This window comes from Vitis riparia, chromosome 5 (genome assembly GCF_004353265.1).
Source record: "Vitis riparia cultivar Riparia Gloire de Montpellier isolate 1030 chromosome 5, EGFV_Vit.rip_1.0, whole genome shotgun sequence".
Lineage (NCBI taxonomy): Eukaryota > Viridiplantae > Streptophyta > Magnoliopsida > Vitales > Vitaceae > Vitis > Vitis riparia.
In genome coordinates, this window is record NC_048435.1 from 5,551,578 (window position 1) to 5,575,418 (window position 23,841).

General features: G+C 30.2%; 1 protein-coding gene across 1 annotated transcript; it reads left to right on the top strand.

Annotated features, from left to right (window-relative positions):
* Positions 1-4,012: 4,012 nt before the first annotated feature.
* On the top strand, positions 4,013-15,180 carry LOC117914485 (putative calcium-transporting ATPase 13, plasma membrane-type). The gene is made up of 2 exons (XM_034829829.1): positions 4,013-4,204; positions 11,762-15,180. The coding sequence occupies exons 1-2, from the start codon at positions 4,013-4,015 to the stop codon at positions 15,008-15,010; spliced, it is 3,441 nt and encodes a 1,146-aa protein (XP_034685720.1). The 3' UTR covers positions 15,011-15,180.
* The last annotated feature ends 8,661 nt before the right edge of the window (positions 15,181-23,841 follow it).

Consider the following 23,841-nt stretch of genomic DNA (forward strand, 5'->3'; position numbering starts at 1 on the left):
ATTGTACATAATTATATTTTTTATAAAATTGCTCACTCCAAAAATAAATTTCAAATCGAATATACTTTATATTGAATTTATTAACGAGTTTACCAAAACATTTTAAAAAATTATGTTGATAATTAAGTACTAAATATGTGTACGTAATAAAAGCTCATTAGCTTAAACTTTAATTTTTGAAGTAATTGCTGAGTCTAAATTTCATTGACTTTATGTAGATAGACTCTCATGGAAGAGTTTACTACACTTCAAAGAAAGGCAGAATTGCCATTGTAGTTGTTGCTTTGAAGAAGGCAAACAGGGAGGAACATATCCTTTTATTGAATAAGTTGATCAAATGTGTGTTAGTGGATTTTCCTTCAGTCAATTCTGACTACTTTGAATATGAAAAACCTCTGAGGAATTTGAATTGAAGGCCTTCCCAAAATTTAGTGTACCACCAAGTATTAAAGTTTGTTGAATTTGGAAGATGGTGACTTAATTAAAATGGAAGAGTTTATGCTCCCCATCTTAGTAGACAAGTGTTTCAATGATGTTCCCAAGAAAAGTACTAAGTTGCTGTGAGATGTTTGTTTAAAAATAAATTCTCCCTAATACCCTTACTCAACTAAATAATCTCAAAACTACCCTTGTTTATGTAAACAATCCATTAAAGGATGGCCCAATCCAAAGCCCCTTGTAGACTCCATCCAAGCCCAAAAATTAAAACCAACAACCTATCACAACCTACCCATCTGGCCCAAAAAAATATCCAAAGCGCAATAGACCTAAAATGAATATAAATATAAATAAACCAACAAGTTCCATCTACTAATTGAGTCTACTTCGATTTCAAGTACATTCCACTCAATCTTTTGAATTGATTATTTATAGCCAAATTAAATTCTATCAATTTTCAATTATTTGGTTTTCTAAAAATTTCACTCACTTATCATATAACATTTATAATTGCATCCATATGTATAGTTTTCTTCATCTTTCGGTCCTTCCTCTACTTTTTTTCATTCTCTTCATTACTGGTTTTTTAGTTCTTCCCCTTCTAGCTTTCACGGTCTCTTCACTTCCTATCTACTACTTTCATTTTTTTTTTTTTTGGATTGGACCGCATTTTTATTTTTTATTTAGTACTAATTCATTATAAAGTACTAATTCTTTTTATTTTTTGCTTTGAATTATATTATAAATTGTTTGATTTTTTTAGCATGCAAGTGGACTAGATCCAAATCCTTTTCCCATTTTAATAAAAATGTGAAAATGTCTTCTATATATAGGATAATTGTCCTGAAAAAATTTATATTTGAAATTTATGTAGGTGTGTAAATAATTTTTCTAGTAATTTGATATGGAAAATAATTAAATAAAGAAAATGAAAAAAAACATATATATATAAATTCATGATTTACAAATTTTTATGTCTTGTACAATTGTTATTTAATTAAATTCTAAAAATAAAAGAATTTCAAAAAAAGAAAAATAGTCAAAGTTAAATTAAAAAAATTAAGATAAACATATTAGTCTTTAATAATAATAATTATAATAATTATTATTATATTTTAACCACAAAGCATGGGAGGTTCTAGGCATCTCGAGGACTTCTTAATACGAATATTACGAATTGAGGCGAAGGGTTTTAAATTCTACAACAACTTTAAAAAATAATTTTAAAAAAATGGTAGTTCAAAAAATATTGATAGATTTACAACACTTTTTGCCACATCGAAGGTGTATTTTGAAGATACACTTTCTACAATTTTCAAATTCATGATATATGCTTAAAACAATTGAATTTAAACTAAAGGTGTCTATTCAAGAGACACATTTTATAATTAAAAAAATTAAATTTATACTAAATATGTCTTTTGAAAAGACACATTGCATAATTTTATAAATTTTAATTTATATTACAAGTGTCTCTTGAATTTGATATTATGTTGAAGGTGTCTCTTCAAGAGACACCTTCTACAATTCCAAAACAATTGGATTTATATTAAACATGTTTTTTAAGGAGACACCTTCTACAATTCCATAAAAGCTTATATATACTAAAGGTATCTTTCCAAGAGAAACCTTCCACAATTTCACAAATGTTAATTTGTATTATAAGTATCTCTTGAATTTGAAAAACACCTTTTGCAATTCCAAAAAAATTGAATTTATATTAAAAGTGTTGCTTTAAGAAATATCTTCCATAATTTCATAAATTTTAATTTATATTCCAAGTGTCTTTTGAATTTATTGAATGTGTCTCTTTTTCCAATTTTCTTATTGATTTTGATGCAATCCCATATTCTAATCAAACAAACTCTTTTAATTTATGTTCTGATGTTTCTCCATGGCAATCTGGTTGTTTTTGCATGCGGAATTAAAGTTAGGGTTGTTAATCTTGAAGCATGGGCCTGGGTTCCTTAAAATGTTAGCTAGTTTTAAAAATGTGGGTAGAAGATGGGAGATTTTGGTGTAAAAATGTTTCAATATTTGTTTTGGCGTTTTGGATCTTTGATTGGTTTTATATGGTAAGTTTCAAATTTCCTGGGCCTAATATTTTGGGTTTGTTTCTGGCTTTGCTATTTAGTCTTGTTTCAGCTAAATTCAAAACTTTGACCCAACACCTTTGCTAAAGAAGACTCCATATGAGAGAATTTGACCGAACTGATATTTTCAGTCCTAATTTTAACTCAGGCTTTGGTGAGACTTAGCATCCTCCAAACAAGAAAAATTGATTCCATGGGCATTATAAAAAAAACTTATTTTTCATATTGTTTACTGTTTAAGTTTTCTTTATAATGCATGACATTATCTATGGTTTGGCCTCCTAAATAATCTATGACTGCTTACATGTTATGCCATTTATGAGTGTTTGCTCATTATTCTCACTTAACAAAGAAGATATACGAGCCATTCTATAGCTAATTAACTGGTCTAGGATTTTGTGTCACTTATTGTTATGTTCTTGTTGCTAATGTCAATGCTCCATCATATTGATGACCACATCTCTGCTATAAGAGTTCCTTAATGATAGCAAGAGACGTAATTATTGTCCAGGAAGTCCATGTATGCTGAGTTCCATTCTCTATTTCGAAGTGTTCATACCTTTTGTATCAACTTGGTTCATTTAGCAAAATCATATCATTCAGCCAGTGGATAGCTTCTTAGCATGAAAGATGTCTTACATAGTATGACCATTTGTCACACTTTACACTTGGTCTAGGCATGACATGTACATATATTCACTTTCGGGTACTTGTCAGATACCTTTAGGGGCTGCTGAGGGACTTGTAAAAAGTCTGGGCACGATCTAGTTTTCACGAGGTCCATTTTTCTTGCTTGAAATGCCAAAAACCAGGATTTTTTTGGCATCCTTCTTTCCTTTGCTGCCAAAGCAATGTTTTGAAAGGCTAATGACAAACTTGAGGCTTTTTGCTCGAATGAGGTGAGCCATAAACCTTGAGGCACAACAAGGCATGAGCCCTCAACTTAAATAAATAAGTGATGAAAAAGAAAAGGAAAGGAAAGAAAAATATAAAAAAATGGAAAAAAAAACTAATAAGTTGAAAGGAAAGAAAGTGGAAAAATAAATCACATGAACATTGAATAATAAAAAAAATTGAATAATAAGAAAATCATACAATTTGTGATAACCAGAATAATTGTTTGTCATTATCAATATTTTCTAATTTAGTTTCTTTTGTTCTATTCTAAAATCCAATTTTGTTTCATGGCTTTAACAAACAATCTTTAGCACTACTAGCATCATTATTATATTTCAAATCCTCCTAGGAATCATGAACACATCTAATTACTCTATTATCCTCCTTATCAATGGTAATGTCTATCCATTCTTCTTGTTCTTCATCGATCAGTTATAGGACTCTTTTCATTTATTTATTAGTAGTAAAATAATGATTATATAAGAACTCAACCATTACAACTAAGAAATGACACTATCTCCTTTAGATTCGAAAATATGTGACTGAAGGTGGAGGATTTCAAAGATCTTTATCAATGGTGGTGGATGGGTTACAACTTTAGAGGTTCTTATAGCTTCATCGTGGCTGCAAAACTGAAGGCATTGAAATCCGATTTGGAAATTTGGAATAAAGAGGTGTTTGGTAATGTCTCCGTATGGAAGGAGATGAACTTCAGTGAGATAACATTTTGGGATTTGAAAGAGAGGGAAGGTGGCCCTTCTCACAAGGAGAATGAGGTGAGAAGGACAATTAGAGAGGGAATAGAGTAAGTGGGCTCTTTTTGAAGAAACTTGGTGGAGTTGAAATCTAAAAGGATATGGCTTAGAAAGGGGGACAAAAATACTTAGTTCTTCCATAAAATGACTAATACTTATAGAAGAAGGAATTGTATGGCAAGAATTAAAATTAATGGGGCTTGGTTCTTTAAGGAGAATAAGATAAAGGAAAGGAGGGCAAAGGCCTACCACATTTTGTTCTTTAATCCAAAAGAGTGGAGGCCTAGCAATGGTCTAGATTTTTAAGTTTTAGAGGGGTAGGACAAAAAAGTATGAGGATTTGTTCTTAGAGGTGTTTAATGCTTTGTCGGAGTTAAATGGGGATAAGGTTGTAAGTCTAGATGGGTTCTCCATGGCTTTTTGACAATTTAATTGAGATTTTGTGAAGGATAAGGTGATGAGATTTTTCAAAGAGTTTTATGACGGAGAGAGGTTTGAGAAAGTCTCAATGCTATGATTCTGGTTTTAATCCTACATAAAGGGGTTGTGGAGGATCTAATAGACTTCAGGCCTATTAGCCTAGTGACAATTTTTATAAAGTCCTATTGACAATTTTAGCAAAGAGACTAAAGAAGGTGGTGGGCAAGGTGAGCTTCAATTCCCAGGATGCGTTTGTAAAGAGTAGACAAATTCTTGGTGCAGTGATAATAGAAAATGAGGTCGTAGACTATATGTTGAAAAGCAATGTTTGCAAAGTCTTGCATAAGTTAGATATCGAAAAGGCATACAATCACGTCAATTAGAATTTCTTGATCTCATTTATTGAAAATATGAATTTTGACTGGAAATGGGTAAGATGGATTAAATGATGTATATCTTCTACAAGGTTTTTTGTGATTGTTATTGTACTTTATCTAGTTTCTTTTAAAGCTCTTGCAGTTTGAGGCAAAAGGGCTCGTTGCCTTACGGGAGTTACGGTAAGGGGGAGGAGGTGTCCCACTTGTTGTTTAAGTGCACATTATCTAGCCTTCCCATATACTTTTTATATTTATTTAGTATTGTAAGGAAAATTGTGGTTAGAGAAAATTTAAAGGAATTTCCTTTGAGGAGGTGAGGCATTAGAGAAAAGATGCATCTTATGGAAGTAGCTATAGTGTGCACAAAGAAGAGTAAAGGGCAAGGGTTGTTGCCATTAGACGTATTTCTTTGTTGAATAAAGTGATTTAGTGCAAATGGAATTAATGATATATAATTGAAAGAGGAGCATTTTGGAATCAAGTCATTAATAGAATATGGGGAGGAAGAGGGAGGTTGACAGTTTTGTAGAGTGAGAGATGGGTATGGGATCAACCTTTAGAAATCTATCACGAAGGATTGGAACAACTTCTTAATAGATCTTCCTTTGTAGTGGGATGAGGGTGGAGGGTGAAAGTTTTGGAAGGATAAATAGCGTAGGAATGCACCTTTCTGTGTTTCCTTCCTTTATATGCTTTAGCCATTTCAAACGAGGCTTAGGTAGTTTATTTACAAAATCAGATAGGAAAGAGGGATCATTAGAACCTTTGTTTCCATAGATTTTTAAATGATTGGGATTTGGATATGTCGAGGAATTATTTTCAAGGTTGCAAGGAATAATAGTAAATAGTGAGGCAAAAGACAAGGTGGTGTGGATGAACTTAAGAAAAAAATAACTTTTCAATTAAGTTGTATATGTTGCCTTGGAACCTTGAGAATCCATTCCTTTTCCAACGAGTGTAATTTAGAATTCATGGGTGTCTTGTAAAGTTCGTTTTTTCACTTGGGAGGCTAGTTGGGGAAAGGTGTTGACCCTATAGTAGCTTCATAAAGGAGGGTGGTCTCTTGTCAATAGATGTTTTCTTTGTAAGTCAGGGAAGAATCCACGTATCATATCTCTCTTCATTGTGCCAAGGTAAGGGTCCTTTGGCAGTTGCTTTTTGCTCAATTTGGAGTTCTTAGGGTGCAAGCTTCTATAGTTAAACTCTATTAAGGTGGCATGAATGCTTTGTGGGTAAATGATGCAAGAATGTTTAGAGAGTGGCTCAATTGTGCACCTTTTAGATTGTATGGAAAGAAAGGAATTAAAAGGCATTTGACAATGAGAAGCAATTGGATCAAGCTTTGAAAAGCTCTTTTCTTTGAAATTTGTTTTTGTTGGTAAAGTTGTACATTAGAGACTCTATTTTTTAATTTGTTAATGATTTTGTAGATTGGTTGGTTCCCATTAAGAGAAGAGGTTGCTTTTTGTTTCCTTTTTTTTTTTTATTGTGCCCTTTAGCGTTCATTGTATATGTCTTGTGTGCTTTGGTGTGTCATCTCTTTAGCACTTGCTTATGAAACAAGATAAAGAACTTAGTCATTACAAATAGTGGCGAACAATTCTTTTATTTCTTTTTCTTGATAGCTTTTATTCCTCTTCAATTGAAATGTTAATGGTAGTCAACTAAGCTCTTACTTTGTAAAAGGTTTAACCTTACTCTTGGACTCAAGACAAAAGTTCTAAATCTATATCAAAACCTCACAAAACTCATCAAAACCATTGAATATTGAGGCCTAAATCTCTTATAAAATATATACAAAAAGCCCATAGGGGTCTTAAACCAATCAAAACCTTTTGAATATTTGAGGCCTAAGCCTCAATAGCCTCAAGGCTATAGCTTAAGATTGTAAGACTCAATAGGTTGAAACTTAAGCCTCAATTACCCTATAGTGAGGTTATAACCTCAATGCTAATTTGCATAGCCTCACCTTGAGGTTAGCCTTTTAAAACACTGGCCAAAAGTATTGTCTTGGTTCATGTCAACTAGCTGTTTGGCTGTGTATAGACATCCCAAGCCTAATACTCAAACGCTTCATATTCAGGCGCCTCATACTCTTGCAGTTACAGTGATTTTCAAAATTTATTTGTTCATTTCTTCTTAGAAATTGCCTTCTTAATTCTCTCGTATGGTTGGGATGGTTAAATGTACTCTATTTCATGCTCTAGTAGGAAATTTAAACCAAGGATATGGTTGGTGATGACCAAGGTTTGAAATATCGATAAATACGGATATCTTAGTACTTGGATTTTACGGAGATATATCGGTGAATATTTTGATAAAAATATTGATTAAATAGAAATGGTTTAAAATTCATGAAAATGCTTAAAAAGCTAAAAAAATAAATAATAAAATAAGTAAAAAAATATATATTAAAGTTATTTTATAAGTGTAATTGAGATAAGTATAATTAAAAAAATATTTATCAATTTTTTATAAACAAATTAGTTTAAATTCCTTTAATATATTTATATTTATTTATTTCAAAATTTAAAAAATACTTTTATTAAAACATGTTTTATTACATTTTAAATAAAAAATTAAATTGATTTATATAAAATATTTCATTTAAAATTTAATTTCTAAAATTTTATTACAAATCTATGGTGACAATTTTTTCTATTAATATTAATTTATTTAAATAATTTAAAATTATATTAATAGTTTATCTTAACAAATTAATTTTAATTTATATATAAAATATTAAAACTTCATTTTTATTTTTTTATATTTTAGCAAATTTTGAATAAATTTATATTTTAAAATAAAAACATTCAAAATTATATATGATTTTTAATATTTAATTATCATATAAACGATGTTTTTTAATACTTTTAGTAATCAATTAAATAAAATTTAAAATAAAATATGTAGAATTAATTAATTTATTAAAATGCTTTTTTAATAATGGTTTTTAAGATAACTTTTGTATGCATGTAATAAGGGTGATTCAGCCCAGGTGGTGGTTGCTATTCATCCCATGCCAAGCCTTTTGGCCTAGGTTCAAACCCGACAGCAGTAAAAATTATTTAAAAGGGCTTTTGAACTCAAAATAATGCTCAATTTAGTGTGTCACATAAGTTGTCATTTCATAAAACGGTACTTTGATTAATGTTGTTTATTTGAAATATTTAACTTTAATTTTTTTAAATAAAAATATTATATTATTTTAATTTTAAATAAACTTATCTCATTATTTAAAAATAATAATATATTAAATTAAATAATTGATATTTTTAATTTGATATAAAAATATTTTTTAAAATTTTATTAAAACAATAGGCAATATATTTGTTACAAATATAATTAGTTAATTATATTTAAATATAAATAAAATATAATGAATTATAATTATTTGAAACAAATAAATTATGAAAGTCTATTTGAAAAAACAAATAATATAAATTATTATATTAATTAATAATTTTTTATATGCTTTATGTAAGTGGTATATAAAATCATAGTTAATACCGTGACTTTAAACTTAAAGTTAAACTTAAAGTTAAAGTAATGGTTGATGACTATAATTTTTAATCATTATGGAAAAATAAAATCATAGCTGTAGGGACCCTTTCTCCTGAAGACACGTGGCGCACATCGTTATCCGGAGCAACTCCATCCGGATTCCCCAAGAGGACATGTGACGCGCTCCCCTATCCGGATTCCCTCGAGGAGAAGCACACGGGCACTTGCGAACATCACACCCGGACGATAGCATATCTTATCCGGATATGTTGTCCGGATCATTAACTAAAGTGAGCAAGCCTTGCTACGTCATTCCGATAGCCTGCCACAGCCCACGTTCGCCGCCTACAGAGCGAAATGACAGAAATGATGGCAAGTCGCCTCCCACGATCTCTGACAGCCGTTTATAGGATGATGATGACCCTGTCATCACCTAGAGGCATCATGACGAGCCAAAAAGTCTTCCCACCATTAAAGAGGGAGATAGAGCTTCTGACACTATATAAAAGAGCCTTAACACAAGGAGGAAGGTAAACTGACTATCCCTGAAAAAGCCTAATAGCTTAATCTCTTGAGCCATGACTGACAAAATCATCGGAGGGTGTGTCTGGACATCTTTTTACAGGGAAGACTGAACCAGAACTCAATCTTGGTTGAAAGCGTGCGTCCATTTGGCAGCTACGTGGATCATTGGGACGCAAGACATCAACAATAGCTATCAATTAAGGTTTTATGATATGATAGTTTGTGTGGAAAAGAAATCGTTAGATTGAAAATTATTTTAGAAAAAAGTTTATTTTGAGTTTTCATGTAAAATTTTGGGTGAAAAGTGGCGTTTACGCGTTTACGAGGGTCCCAAAACAGGCGCCAAAAGCTCGGCGTGTGCTGATTTTTGAGGGCCCATATGTTCTTTTAATTCTAAAGAATTCAACTTCCATTTCCAACGATCACAGGTAATTTCATTGGTCCATCGCTTTGCCCTCCTTTTTAGTGGGTCGACAAATGGACTTTTCATTTGTTTCTAAATAATTCTAATTATCTCTCCAGGGTCGTTTACGTGGCAAAACACGTTAGATTAGATTGAAAATTATTTTGAAAACAAGTTCATTTTATGAATATTTTTTGTTTTGGGTCAAAACTCGAGTTTACACGTTTACGGGGATCCCAAGACAGGCGCCAAAAGCTCACTTCCAACTGTCACAGGTAGTTTCATTGGTCCATCGCTTATTCGGTCGGCAAATGGTGCCTGCTAATGGACTTTTCATTTGTTTCTAAACTTAAGTACAGGTTTCTTTCCTTACTATACGGTCAGTCGACGGTATTTTCTTGACTAATTTGTTTGCTTCCCTCTTGTGTTATATGCTCTAGCTACTTGCCCAGCTTTAAAGAAAGATACCGAAAAAGGAAAAATACTATAACATTTCCGACTCAGACTAGAAGGTGGACCAACTCAATACAATTGCTTTTATTTTCATGCATTTTTTATTTCCTCAACATAGATGCATGTGAAGCACATGAAAATTTAGGTAAAAAACACTCTTTGGCCGTTGCCACTTGTCTATTTACATTTTTTTTTTCTTCTTAATTTTCTCATTATTAAACTATTAAAAATATATATAACTCTGAATAGATTTTTACGTGTTTTTCTTTTTTCTTTTTTATTTATTTGTAATATATTTGAAAACATTGTTTACAAATATAAGTTTTTTTTTTTTTTTTTTTTTTTTTTTTTTTTACATTTTCTCACATGTACAGTATACTGATTGTTTGGATTAGATTGACCTGACATTTGTGGATAAAAAAAAAAAAAAGGATTAATGATAAAACCTTCATCGTCGTTGCCCTATAAAGTAGAGTTGAAATTTACTTTTAAAATGGAGGTTGGAATAATTAGCCCCCCTTTCCTTCCACACAGATCCTCGTACGATTACTTTTAAAAAGTCGTTGGAATTTGAGCCCAATAAGGAATAACTAGCACCCTTTCCTGTCCACGTAAATATCCTAGTATATTTTACAAGATTACGGTAATTTAAAAAACATAATAATTTTGGACAGGTAGAAATAAATAAATATTTTTTTAATTATCTTTTCAAATTTATTTTCTTCAAATATTTTTTCATACAATCGCGTTCACGCTGTCTTTCTTGGGAATAAAATATTTCAAGGCCCTCTCATGAGAACCCGAGTTAATTTTTGGGAAGGTGTTGCCAAATTACATTCCAACGTTTGATGCCTTATAAACCAATACAATAAAAGAATTAAGTGGGACGTTTGAAATATCGGTAAATATGAATATATTGGTAAAAAAATACACATATTAAAAATATTTTGTAAGTATAATCGACAAAGGTATAGTTAATGAGAAAAATATTAATAAGTATGGATATATTGGTTTTAATATATAATTCATTATTTATCATATCAAATTAATTTTAATTTATAAAATATTATAACTTTATTATCATTATTTTTATATTTGAGTATTTTTTTGAATAAATTTATATTTTTAATATTTTAAAATAAAAACATTCAAAATTAAAAGGATAAATTTAAAAAATTTAAAAGTGAAATAATAATAATTTTTTAAAATAGGATTAATGAGATAGATGATGATACATTTAATATTAAAACTATAATTTATTTAATTAAGATATAATAACTAATATAAAATAAATGATGATATATATGTATGATTTGTTAAATTTAATTATCATATATAAAAAAAAAGATTTGTTAAGAAAATTATTATAATGACTTATATATTTTTATTCATTAATTAAATAAAATTTAAAATAAAATAATTAGAATTTATTTATTTATTCCTTATGGAATGAACTTTAAAATATTTATTGTGCATGTATATTAAACTTGACCCGGTGGTAGCAAGCTTCAATCCTAAGCTTTTTGCTTGGGTTCAAATCCCAAAAAAAATCCCCTCGGGCGCGTCGCGGTAGAAAAAAATCCCCTAAAAATCCCTCCGTTGAAAACGCCAAAATATACGGTGTGAAATAAAATATCGCGTCTGTCCCCCGATAACCGAAATTTCAAACCAAAATTTTAATCGAATCTTGCAGAAGAGTATGAGAGCAGTCGAATCTTTGCCTATATAAATATGAACGCATTCAAGCTGTTGTCACTTTATTGTTCTTCAACAACAAAGCAATCTCCATTACTAGAGCTCCATTTTTCATTTTTTTTCTTGCCTTGATTAGCGTCCCGTCTTGCCTTAGTGCTGCTTTGACAACAAAATTCATCTCTTGTTTCAATTTTCTTTCAGTCTTGCTACCCGTTTTTGTCTTTTGAGAACATCATGCCCAATATTTTGCCTGTCAACTTAGGTAGCATAGGCTCTTCACTAGATGTGCAAAGCACCCTCAGCAAACCCAGCAAGAGATGGCACTTGGCTTTTGTTACTATATATTGTTTCAGGGCCCTACACTCTCTTCTCAACGATCCTCTCTCCAACAACAAAAACAAGAGCAGGAAACTCCTGCTTAATAGTCCTCCTTTTGTGGTCCTCGATGTGCCAAGCACCCTCAGCAAAGCCAGCAAGAGATGGCACTTGGCTTTTGCTACTATATATTGTTCCAGAGCCCTACACTCTCTTCTCAACGATCCTCTCTCCAACAACAAAAACAAGAGCAGGAAACTCCTGCTTAATACTCCTCCTTTTGTGGTCCTCGATGTTAAGCCCTCTTCTGGCTTCTCAGACATTGATCAAACAAGCCTCACTGCTTTAGTGAAGGAGAAAAACTTGGACCAGCTTCTTGAACTTAGAGGAGTTGAAGGTGTGGCTGAAGCTCTAAAAGCGGATATCAAAAATGGCATCCATGGTGACGTTAAAGATGTTGCTCGCAGGAAGGAGGAGTTCGGTTCAAACACATACCAGAAGCCCCCTACGAAAAGCTTCCTCCACTTTGTGGTGGAAGCATTTAAGGATCTTACCATTCTCGTACTTCTTGCTTGTGCTACTCTCTCTCTCGGTTTTGGGATTAAAGAGCATGGAGTGAAGGAAGGGTGGTATGATGGTGGGAGCATATTTCTTGCTATCTTTATAGTCATTTCTGTCTCTGCTGTAATTAACTTCAAACAAAACAGACAATTTGATAAGTTGTCAAAGGTCAGCAACAATATACAGGTTGCTGTTGTCCGGCATGGGCGACATCAGCAGATCTCTATATTTGAGATTGTTGTTGGAGATGTTGTTTGCTTGAAGATTGGAGATCAAGTTCCTGCTGATGGATTGTTCTTGGATGGGCATTCATTACAAGTGGATGAATCAAGCATGACAGGGGAGAATGATCATGTGGAAGTCAACACCAGCCTGAATCCATTTTTGTTTTCTGGAACCAAAGTGGCTGATGGATATGCTCGAATGCTTGTGACGTCTGTTGGGATGAACACAACGTGGGGTGAGATGATGAGCACAATCAGCCACGACGCTAATGAACAGACACCCTTACAAGCTCGGCTTAACAAGCTAACTTCATCAATTGGTAAGTTTGGTCTGGCAGCTGCTTTTCTAGTTCTTGTATTGTTGCTGGTTCGCTACTTCACAGGGAATACAAAAGACGAGAATGGAAATCAAGAGTTCAATGCCAGCAAGACAAAGGCTGGTGACATAGTGAATGCTGTGGTCGGAATCATTGCTGCCGCAATTACCATTGTGGTTGTTGCCATTCCAGAAGGCTTGCCGTTGGCTGTCACACTCACTCTTGGTTATTCAATGAAAAGAATGATGGCTGACCAGGTTATGGTTCGGAAGCTCTCTGCCTGTGAGACCCTGGGCTTCGGCACCACCATTTGTACTGACAAAACAGGTACCCTCACTCTGAACCAGATGAAGGTGACAAAGTTTTGGCTTGGCAAACAACCTATTGAAGCTGCCTCTTCAATTGCCACAGATCTTCTCGAATTGATTCGACATGGAGTTGCTTTGAACACGACTGGTAGCATTTACAGGGAGCCTTCCTCATCTAAATTCGAGTTCTCTGGTAGTCCCACTGAAAAAGCAATACTTTCTTGGGCTGTCCTGGAACTTGGTATGGACATGGAGAGAATGAAGAAGAATTACACCATTCTTCATGTTGAAGCTTTCAATTCGGAGAAGAAAATGAGCGGTATTTTAATAAGGAAGAAGGCTGACAACACAATCCACGCGCACTGGAAGGGAGCGGCAGAGATGATACTAGCAATGTGTTCCAGTTACTATGACGCCTCTGGAAGCATGAAAGATCTGGATGATGGTGAAAGGATGACATTTGAGCAAACAATTCAAGGCATGGCAGCTAGCAGCCTCCGCTGCATGGCTTTTGCCCATAAACAAATTCCAAAGGAAGAGCAGGAAATTGGGGAAGGCCTGCAAAAGCTAAAAGAAGACAGCTTGACCCTTATAGCACTGGTCGGAATAAAGGACCCATGTAGACCAGGGGTGAGAAAAGCTGTGGAGGATTGCCAATATGCTGGAGTGAATGTTAAAATGATCACTGGCGACAATATTTTCACTGCGAGAGCCATAGCCATGGAATGTGGAATATTAAGACCAGGTCAAGAAATGGACAGTGAAGCAGTGGTAGAAGGTGAGGTATACCGGCAGTACACCCCAGAAGAGAGAATGGAGAAAATTGATAAAATCCGTGTGATGGCTAGATCCTCTCCCTTTGATAAACTTCTCATGGTACAGTGCTTGAAACAAAAAGGCCATGTTGTAGCAGTCACAGGTGATGGCACAAATGATGCACCAGCATTAAAAGCAGCTGACATAGGACTTTCTATGGGGATTCAGGGCACAGAAGTGGCAAAGGAGAGCTCAGATATCATCATCTTGGATGATAATTTTGCTTCTGTAGCCACGGTTTTGAGGTGGGGAAGGTGTGTTTATAACAACATTCAGAAATTCATCCAGTTCCAGCTCACAGTGAATGTTGCAACCCTTGTAATCAACTGTGTAACAGCAGCTTCAGCTAGTCGGGTCCCACTGACAGCATTCCACTTACTATGGATGAACTTGATCATGGACACATTAGGTGCTCTGGCTCTCGTAACAGAGCGGCCCACCAAGGAACTCATGGAGAAGCCACCTGTGGGTCGAGCTGAGCCACTCATCACCAACATCATGTGGAGGAATCTATTAGCCCAAGCTCTGTATCAGATAGTCGTACTCTTGACCCTACAATTCAAAGGAGAATCAATATTTGGCGTGAATAAGAAGGTGAAAGACACCCTGATATTCAACACTTCCTTTCTATGCCAAGTCTTCAATGAATTCAATGCAAGGGAGCTGGAGAAAAAGAACGTATTTGAGGGGATCCATAAGAACAAGTTGTTTTTGGGGATCATTGGGATAACCATTATCCTTCAGGTGGTTATGGTGGAGTCTTTGAAGAAATTTGCAGATACAGAGAGGTTGGATTGGGGACAATGGGGTGCATGCATTGGAGTTGCAGCTGCATCTTGGCCAATCGGCTGGCTTGTCAAGTGCATACCTGTTCCAGATAAACCAGTTCTCGATTGTCTGAAGTGGTAGGAACATCAATCCATCGATGTATATTATTCTTGTATTTTATTCGCCTACTTCCCTCTAAAGGGTACTTAGTTAGTCACGCACTCCTGTATTAAATTTTGTCATTTCTCGTCTTGGAATATTTGATGCAAGTATCGTTAAAATGATAAAATTTTGTGATTTTTTGTTTTTTTGTTTAGCTTTTTTCAATCATAGAGACGTACATTGTGAAGAAATATTTTCCTGTGATTGGAAATCTGAACTTTATCCCTTCTTTTTGGTAGAAAGAAAGTCAGGACAGGATGGTAGGGAAGAGATACGACAGTGAAGCATCAACAACATTGGAAACACAGTTGGATGTCATTCAACTGTATATTTGTTATATAATATTTGTATTATTTTTGTTTTATTGGATAAAGGTTGTCTATAACATAGGTGGATTGAATTTATTTAGATTATGGGTAAGCTATAATCCTATGATTTGGTGCCATCCAACATGATGTTTGTTTACTTAAGAAGTAAATTTTTTTCATTAAATCATTTAGTAACTTTTAATTACCCAATAACAATTCTGTGAACTTTTCTTACGAATTTCAAATTTTGGTCACTAAAACACGTGGCAGAAAACACCCTTGGTTTGAAGCAAACACTTTTGTGATGAAAATTGAAAATTTGCCATCGAAATTTTATGTTTCTTTTCAATAGAGTTCACGAGTAAAGTGAGTGTATGTAACTCAAATTAGTAAATATAATCCAACACAAATATTCCACATGTTACAAGTCCTGGTCCAAAAATTTTGAATTAAGGACCAAAAAATACATGTACAATCAACCAAACCTAAAATTTGATAAATTAAAATAACGAATAACCTAAAATTTGATAAATTAAAATAAATTTTATTAAATCTAAATTTAATATCTCATAATTTCAACCTAATTAATATTCAAGCCTACATCCACAACCAAAATCAAGTCAAATTCAACATGCAAAGTCGAAAATAACATCTAAAATATGTCACAATATTAATGTCGAAATTAAATAATTTGGATGAGCTCAATCATATAAATTATCAACTAATCTAATCTAAATTAGTAAATTTCATATTAATTCACCAACAATACATTAGTCCAAATTTCATATTAATTCACCATCAATAAACTAACTCAAATTTCATATTAATTAATAGGAAAATTGTGTTTTGGGCCCAATTGGGCCCAAAAATTAATGTATGGTTCATATAAGTTTCATATTTAAACCCAACACCCAATGAAAGAGTGGAAATTGAGAGTAAAGATATTATCTTTAAAAAATTCCTAAAATACCATTTACTATTAAATGAAAAAAAACTAACCAATCATCTCACATTTCTCATCATCTCTTTGACTATTTTACCCTTCTCTCACCTATTTAATAGTGGAACCAACTTGAATAATTTTTCTTCATCAAATATGAAAGATGGTTAAAAATTATTATTACCAAATATATTTTTAAAGTGAATAACTTTTAAATACCTCATCAAATATTATTCGTTTTTTCAAACTTACATAATATATAATAAATATATTGAAAACTTACATAATATATAATAAATATCATTCTTTATTTCAAACTTATATTATTTCTCATATATATTAAATAATTTTTAAACGCCTCATAAAATATTAGTATTATTTGTTTACTCTAACTTGTAAATTAGATATCATCAAATATTATATTTTTTCAAATTTATAGAACATATAATAAATACTTTTTAAATACCTCATAAAATATTATTATTATTATTATTATTATTTTCTAACTTTCAAATTAAACATATGGTGTTTATTATTTTTTCGAAAATAATGTAAACACTCGCATGCATATATATAATATTAATCAAGAAGACAATATTTCTAAGACTAATTTACCAATCTTCCAATAATTTTGAAAGTGTAAATAGGGTAATTGGCAAAATTAAAGTCTTCAAAAATATTCAAAATTTTTCCATTCCAAAATTACCTAATTGCTCCCCACACTAATCCTAAATATTTTTGAATAAAGATTTAAATATTTAAAACCATTAAAACAAATACTTTCTTATTAAAGCAATTTTTTCAAAGTAATAAGATGAAAATCATGAAATTTTCAAAACTATAATTACAACAAATATTTTTAATTTTAAAACTAATTTCATACTTTTAAATTAATGATTTAAAAAAATAAAAGTTTTATAAAAATAATTTTTGTTTATTTTTAATTCCATTTAAATATGATTTTTTTTAATCTTTATTGATAACAATGAAATTATATTTATAAAGGCAAAATAGTAAAAATATATATTTCATTTAGTTTACTTATAATGAACAATTCAAACATGATTGATTTTAATTTTATTTCCTATATGTTAATTTTTGTAGGGAATGTCTTAATGACATAGTTTGGTAAAAAAAGAAAAAGAAAACTATCAATAATCGTTTTAATATTAAAATCAAGTTGTTTAAAAATCATATAAAACTTATTAGAAGTCTTATATACCCTTGTACATTTAGCACATTTCTCTTGTACAATTAGTGTAATACCCTTGTATAATGACACAAATTTCATATCTCTCCTAAGTTATATGTCCATGTAGGTGTATTAAAAATATTTTCAATGGTTTGGTTGTGAAATTGGTGAATGACTTAGGGTTAATTTTTTTTCCTAAAATATCATTATTGGGAAAAATATTGGAATTTTCATGTGAAAGTTAAATAAAGTACATGACATAAGTATACAATCCTTGGGTGGCAAGGAAAATAAAAAAGTAGTTTAGAATTAATTCAAATCATTCACAAAGGGTAATCTTGTACACTTTTGTACAATTAGTACATTTAGTGTAATACTCTATACAATGACACAAATTTTATATCTCTCCTAAGTTATGTATCCACGTAAAAGTGTTTAACCATATTTCCAATTATTTAGTTGAGAAGATGGTAGATGATTTAATGTCAAAAAATTTTTTCTTCAAATATTATTATTATTGGGGAAAATATTGGAATTTTCATGTTGGAATTAAATAAAGTGCATGACATATGTATACAATTCATGAGTGATAAGAAAAATAAAGGAATGACTCATAATCGATTATAATATTTTACAAAGGGTAGCCTTGTACACTTTTGTACACTTAATACATTTCCCTTGTGCAGTTAGTATAATACAATTGTACAATGACGCAATAAATGAATAAATAAAATTTATTATTTTTTATATTTTCATATAAAAAAATGGTATTAAACAAGGTCTTTAATTTTCATTTTAAAAAATAATTTTCATTTTTTAATTAAACATATTTTCAAAAGAGAGAATATAGAAAATAAAAAATAAAAACTAGAAAAATATTTTAAAACCAAACTCAAATATAATCTATATAATTTTTAACTACTTGTTTTCATGTAAAATAAGTAAATATACATTTCAACCCTTTTATATAAGAAAAATTCAATCCCTATTATGTATTGATATAATCCACTTCTAAAGTTAAGTCATATGAAAACATTTTAATTGAGTACTTAAAATAAAAACTCTCCATCCATTCTCTTTCTTTCTTTTTCTTTTTCTTATTTTAATAAATTTTCAATTAATTCAAATCATTAAAACAAATCCTTAATAAACAAATTTGTAATATTTCATATAACTTATTACTAAAAGTCATGTTAAAAAAGTTATTAAAATAAGGAAGAAAGAAGATTTAAAAAAAATTAAACTTTTTATTTTATAATAGTAAAAAAAAAACTTTAAAATACTTTTTAGTATAAAAAAATTAAAATAGTGAATATATTTATTTTAAATAGTATTTTAATCATTAAATTATTTACTTCTAAAATATAAAAGATAAAAATAAATGTAAAAGATAATTTTTATTTATTTAAATTAATATTTTTTAGAAAATATTTTCCAAAATAGTATTTGAATCATTAATATAATTTTTATTTATTTATAATTTAAAAATAAAAAATAATGTTGATTTTTCAATTATTTATAAAAGAGTTTAAAAAAATAATAAAAAATTCAAAAATGGTTAAATAAGAAATAATAGTGGCATGTAAAGAGTAGTAGAATAAAGACAAAAATGAGTTAGGTGGACTTTTTTTGTCGATTACTATCTCATATTCTTATAATTAATTATGGGTGGTTGAAGGACCTTATCTTAATTATCAAACCTATATCTATTGAAAACACAATTATCCCTAATTAATAAACTCAAATTTCATATTAATTCAACACTAACAAATTCCACAAATAGTTAATATTGAAATAAAAAAAAATAAATTAACTTGAAAGAAAAAAATAAAAAACTTACATAGTTTTTGATGACATAGGAGAATTAAAAAAAAGTGGGATCGAGGAGGGAAAGAGGAAAAATAATAATAATTATAATAAAATAGGGAAATGGGTGAGATGAGAAATAGAGGGAAATTGAGGGAAAAGGGAAGACGTCGCCGCCGGCAGTGACTCGCTGGTGGCGATTAGCCGGTGATCCTGCTGGCGGCGATGAGGGGTTGATGGGGGGTTCTTTGGGGAAATAATTAATAAAACAAAGAAAAGAAAATAAAGAGTTAAAAAAGAAAAAAGAAATGAGAGGAAGATGGGAGAAGAGGAGGAAGACAAAAGGGGCGTTCCAGTGTCTCCTGGAGAAGACAGCGTGGAAAGGAGGAAAAAAGGGAAGAAGAATGGGGAAAAGAGTGGGAAAAGCAAATGAAAAATGAGAAAAGAGAGAGAGAGAGAGGAGCAGGTGGTTTTGGGACGTGGGGGTATGGTGATAGGTATAGGCTGTATAGCCGTATAGGAGAGAGGAGAGAGGACAGGAAAAAGAAAATAATAATAATAATAATAATAATAATAATAATAATACATAAATAAAACAAAATAATAAAATTTGAGAATTAAATGATAGGGGGACAAAAAAAATCTTAATTTGAAATTTAAAGATAAAATTAGACTAAAATCAATATAAAATTAAAATTTGAATAAATTTTAGGATCTAAGATAAACTTTTTTGTGATGAAAATTAGATGATTTATTTAATTATTAATTAATATATCCTTATTTTTTTATATAATAGTAATAGTATTGTAAAATAAAATAATATATTATTTTAGTAATTGGTATCTATATTATAATATTTTATTTGTATTATTTTATATAAATAATAAGAGTAATTAAAGATAGGTAGGATTAAATACTATAATATAAGTTTATTCAAATGCCACTATGTTATTATCCAAAAATAAAGAATACTATACTATTTTTGTTTTATTGGATAAAGGTCGTATAAGTGAATTAAATTTATTTCGGTTATGGTAAGCTATAATCTTATGATTTGGTGTCATTCTATATCATGCTTATTTACTTCAGAAGTAAAAATTTTCATTAAATCGTCTAGTAACTTTTAATTACCTAATTTAACCTAATTATAATTTCTTTAATTAATATATAGTTTCTAAATAATTATTAATAATAAATTTTATTAAACAAATTACCTAGCGTCTATAAAGAAATTTCTATGACAAAGAATCTCAAATGTCTTTCGTTTTCTATGTTGTAATTCTTGTACAATCATATCATTTGAATTTTTTTAATCTAAAATGTGAAATTCCATTTTGAGTGTACATTTATTTTGGGCTCAACGAGTGTTTAAAATTTTTGCACTAAGTAACGGACTCCAACATCTAATCTCATTTTATAGACTATTTTCTCTGGGATACATTTAAGATCACATAGATCTTTACTGCTTAGGGAATAAAAATAAAATAAAATAAGTGATTATTTTAAAAAATTAATATTATCAAATAACTGAAAATCGATTTTGAAAAATTAATGAATATTTTTTTCAATCAAAATTAATTAAAGTAACCAAAATCAAAGTGGGCACAATGCCACATCACATGACAACATTCACGTATTTTTCAAAATTGGGATTGAAATATGAATTTTTAAAAGTGTTAACTTTGGTAAAAACATAATTCATTTTTAAAATTTTAAATAATGATTAATTTTTTAAAAATAAATAAATTTTATTATTCAAAATTTGGAGATGGAATAAGAATTTTGGAAATTGGTATCTTTTTCTTCTTAAAAATAATTCAATTTTGATGGTAAAATATTTATTTTCATATTATATTTTGTCTGAGCTATTCCAAACTATTGTTTCTTTTTACTAACATTTTATTTTTATAAAATTTAATTAACTATTTATAAACCCGAAAATTTATCTTAATATAATTTTACATTATATTTTTTAATCAAAATTTTTTTAAAAAATTAAATCCTAATTACATATGATATTTTTTATTCATTCATTATTTAATTTTTATTATTTTATATATTATATCATATTATATTATTTTATTATTATATTTTATATTTTATATTTTTTTCTTCTCTCCCCTCTCTCTTTCCACTTACCCCCACCTACTCCTCCGTTCTCTCTCTTCCCGTACCTCTCCAAGACCACCACTTCCTCTCATTTCCCCACTTTTTTTTTTTTTTTTTTTACATTTTTTTTCATTTCTTCTTTTCCTACCCACTTTTTCTTCATTTTCCTCCTCCATTTTTGCTTCCTCTCTGTGCTTGCTCTTTCTCCCGCACACTCCACGACTCCTCCCAACTTCCAGCTACACCACCTCACCCATATCTACACCCATCCCCCACCGACTGCCTTTCCTTCTCCCCTTTCATCTCATCTTCTTACTCTCATTCTCCATTTTTTTTCACTTTACTTTCTTTTCTTTATTATTATTATTATTATTATTTTCTCTAAAACCCATCAACCACTTACCACAAACGATGAAAATATCGGTAATTACGGATATATCGGTATTTCGATTTTACAGATATATCGGAGATATATTAGTGGATATTTTGGGAAAAAAATATTAAAATTATTAAAAATTCATGGAAATATAAGGAAAACCTCATAATAATATAATTAGAAGTATAATGAACATTTTAAAGTTGTTTTATTGAAAAATTTGATATACATATGATATAATTTCCGATATTAGATGTAAATCTATAAGAAATGTTAATTTTGTAACTGTTCTCATTATAAAGTTACATAAAATACTTCATTTCATTAAATATCAATGATTGGTACACATTAAATTCATTAAATAAACATATTTCATATTCAAAATATACTAGTTCATGTTAGTTACATTAATTAAATAATTTAGCTAAGTTAACTAGTTTAATTTAATTCTAAATGTGAAAATAAATCATAAATAATCATCTAAAATAAACATATCAATTTATAATTAAATAATCAAAATAACCTAAGTTAATTCAATAAAAATATAAAAATTAATTACAATTGAATGTAAAAATAGCATTAAATCATCCATATTGCAAACATACTAATTAATTGAAAACACATGAATTAATTACAATCGCAAACAAAATTAATTATAATTTAAAACAAATATACCTTAAAATGATTAAATAATTGAGCAACCTTAATAAAAATTGGAGTAATGAGAGAGCAAATGAAGAATGAAAGCAAAAATGGATGAAATAGATGAAATTTGGGTTATTTATAGAAGAAATTTGGGCCAAAATAGCCGTTGGAATATTAATTTACCGTTGAAAATCAATTTTGGCCGTTGGATAAAAAATTAGGAGCAATCTGGCCGTTGGATTGCCATATTACCATTGGAATCACATCTACGCCGTTGGATCAACACGGGCATGATCTGGGTCGTCAGATCACATTGCATGAAGGAAAGGAAATATCACCAAAAAATCGGCAATTTATCTCCGATATATCGATATTTTGCCACCAGAGGCTTTTTTTTTCAAAAAATCGCCGATATATCTCCCTGAGCCGATATTTTGGCGATTTTTAGGGAAATATCTCCCCTCCGATTTTTCTCCACAAAATATTGTGTCGATCCCTCTTGATACACTATATCGGCAATATATCCTGACATTTTCCTCCTTGCTTATAGTAGGACCACCCAGCTTCCAACTACACTACCTCACCCACACGTACGACGTACCCCCTACCTTCCTATACCTTCCCACTTCCTTTCCTTCTCCCACCTCACCCACACGTACCCCCTACCCGCCTATCCCCTCCATTTCCCACTTCCTTTCCTTCTCTCTTTTTACCTCATCTTCTTCTTCTCATTCTTCATTTTTTTTTTACTTTATTTTATTTTTATTATTATTATTATTATTTTCCCAAAAACCCATCGACCTCTCACCGTCAGTGGTAGGACCATTGGTGAGCCACTGCACCAGCGGCTCTCTTTTCCCTCTCTCTTATTCTTCCATTCCCTAACTTTCTCTCAATTTTTCACCTTACCCATTTTATTTTACCTTTTTATTTTCCCTTCATTTTCATTTTCATTTTTCATTCTCTCATTTCCAACCATCTCCACGACTACTTTCTCATATTTCCAAAATTTGAAACCGTGTAAGATTTTTCTCTTTTTAAAAAAAAAAACAAAAAAATTGAATTTTTTTAATAATTAAATTAAAATCATAAATTTAAAATTATTTTTAATAAAATCTTTGAATTTAAAAAAAAAAATCAATTTTTAATATTTTTTAATTAGTTCAATAAATCAATTTACATAATCCTTTTATAATTTATTTTGTGTATTTTTGTAATTAAATTTCATCATTATTTTTATATATATTGATTTTCATCATGACTTGTACATACTTATTTATATGATTATTTTTCTTGGTATTCATAATTAATTAATTAATTAATTGTCACAATTCCTTTTGATTCGTTTAGTAGAGATCGTATGTATATGGGCTTAGAGGTGTGCTACGGCTCACTACCATACCTTTCCAATAGGTAACCTGACCCTCGAACATA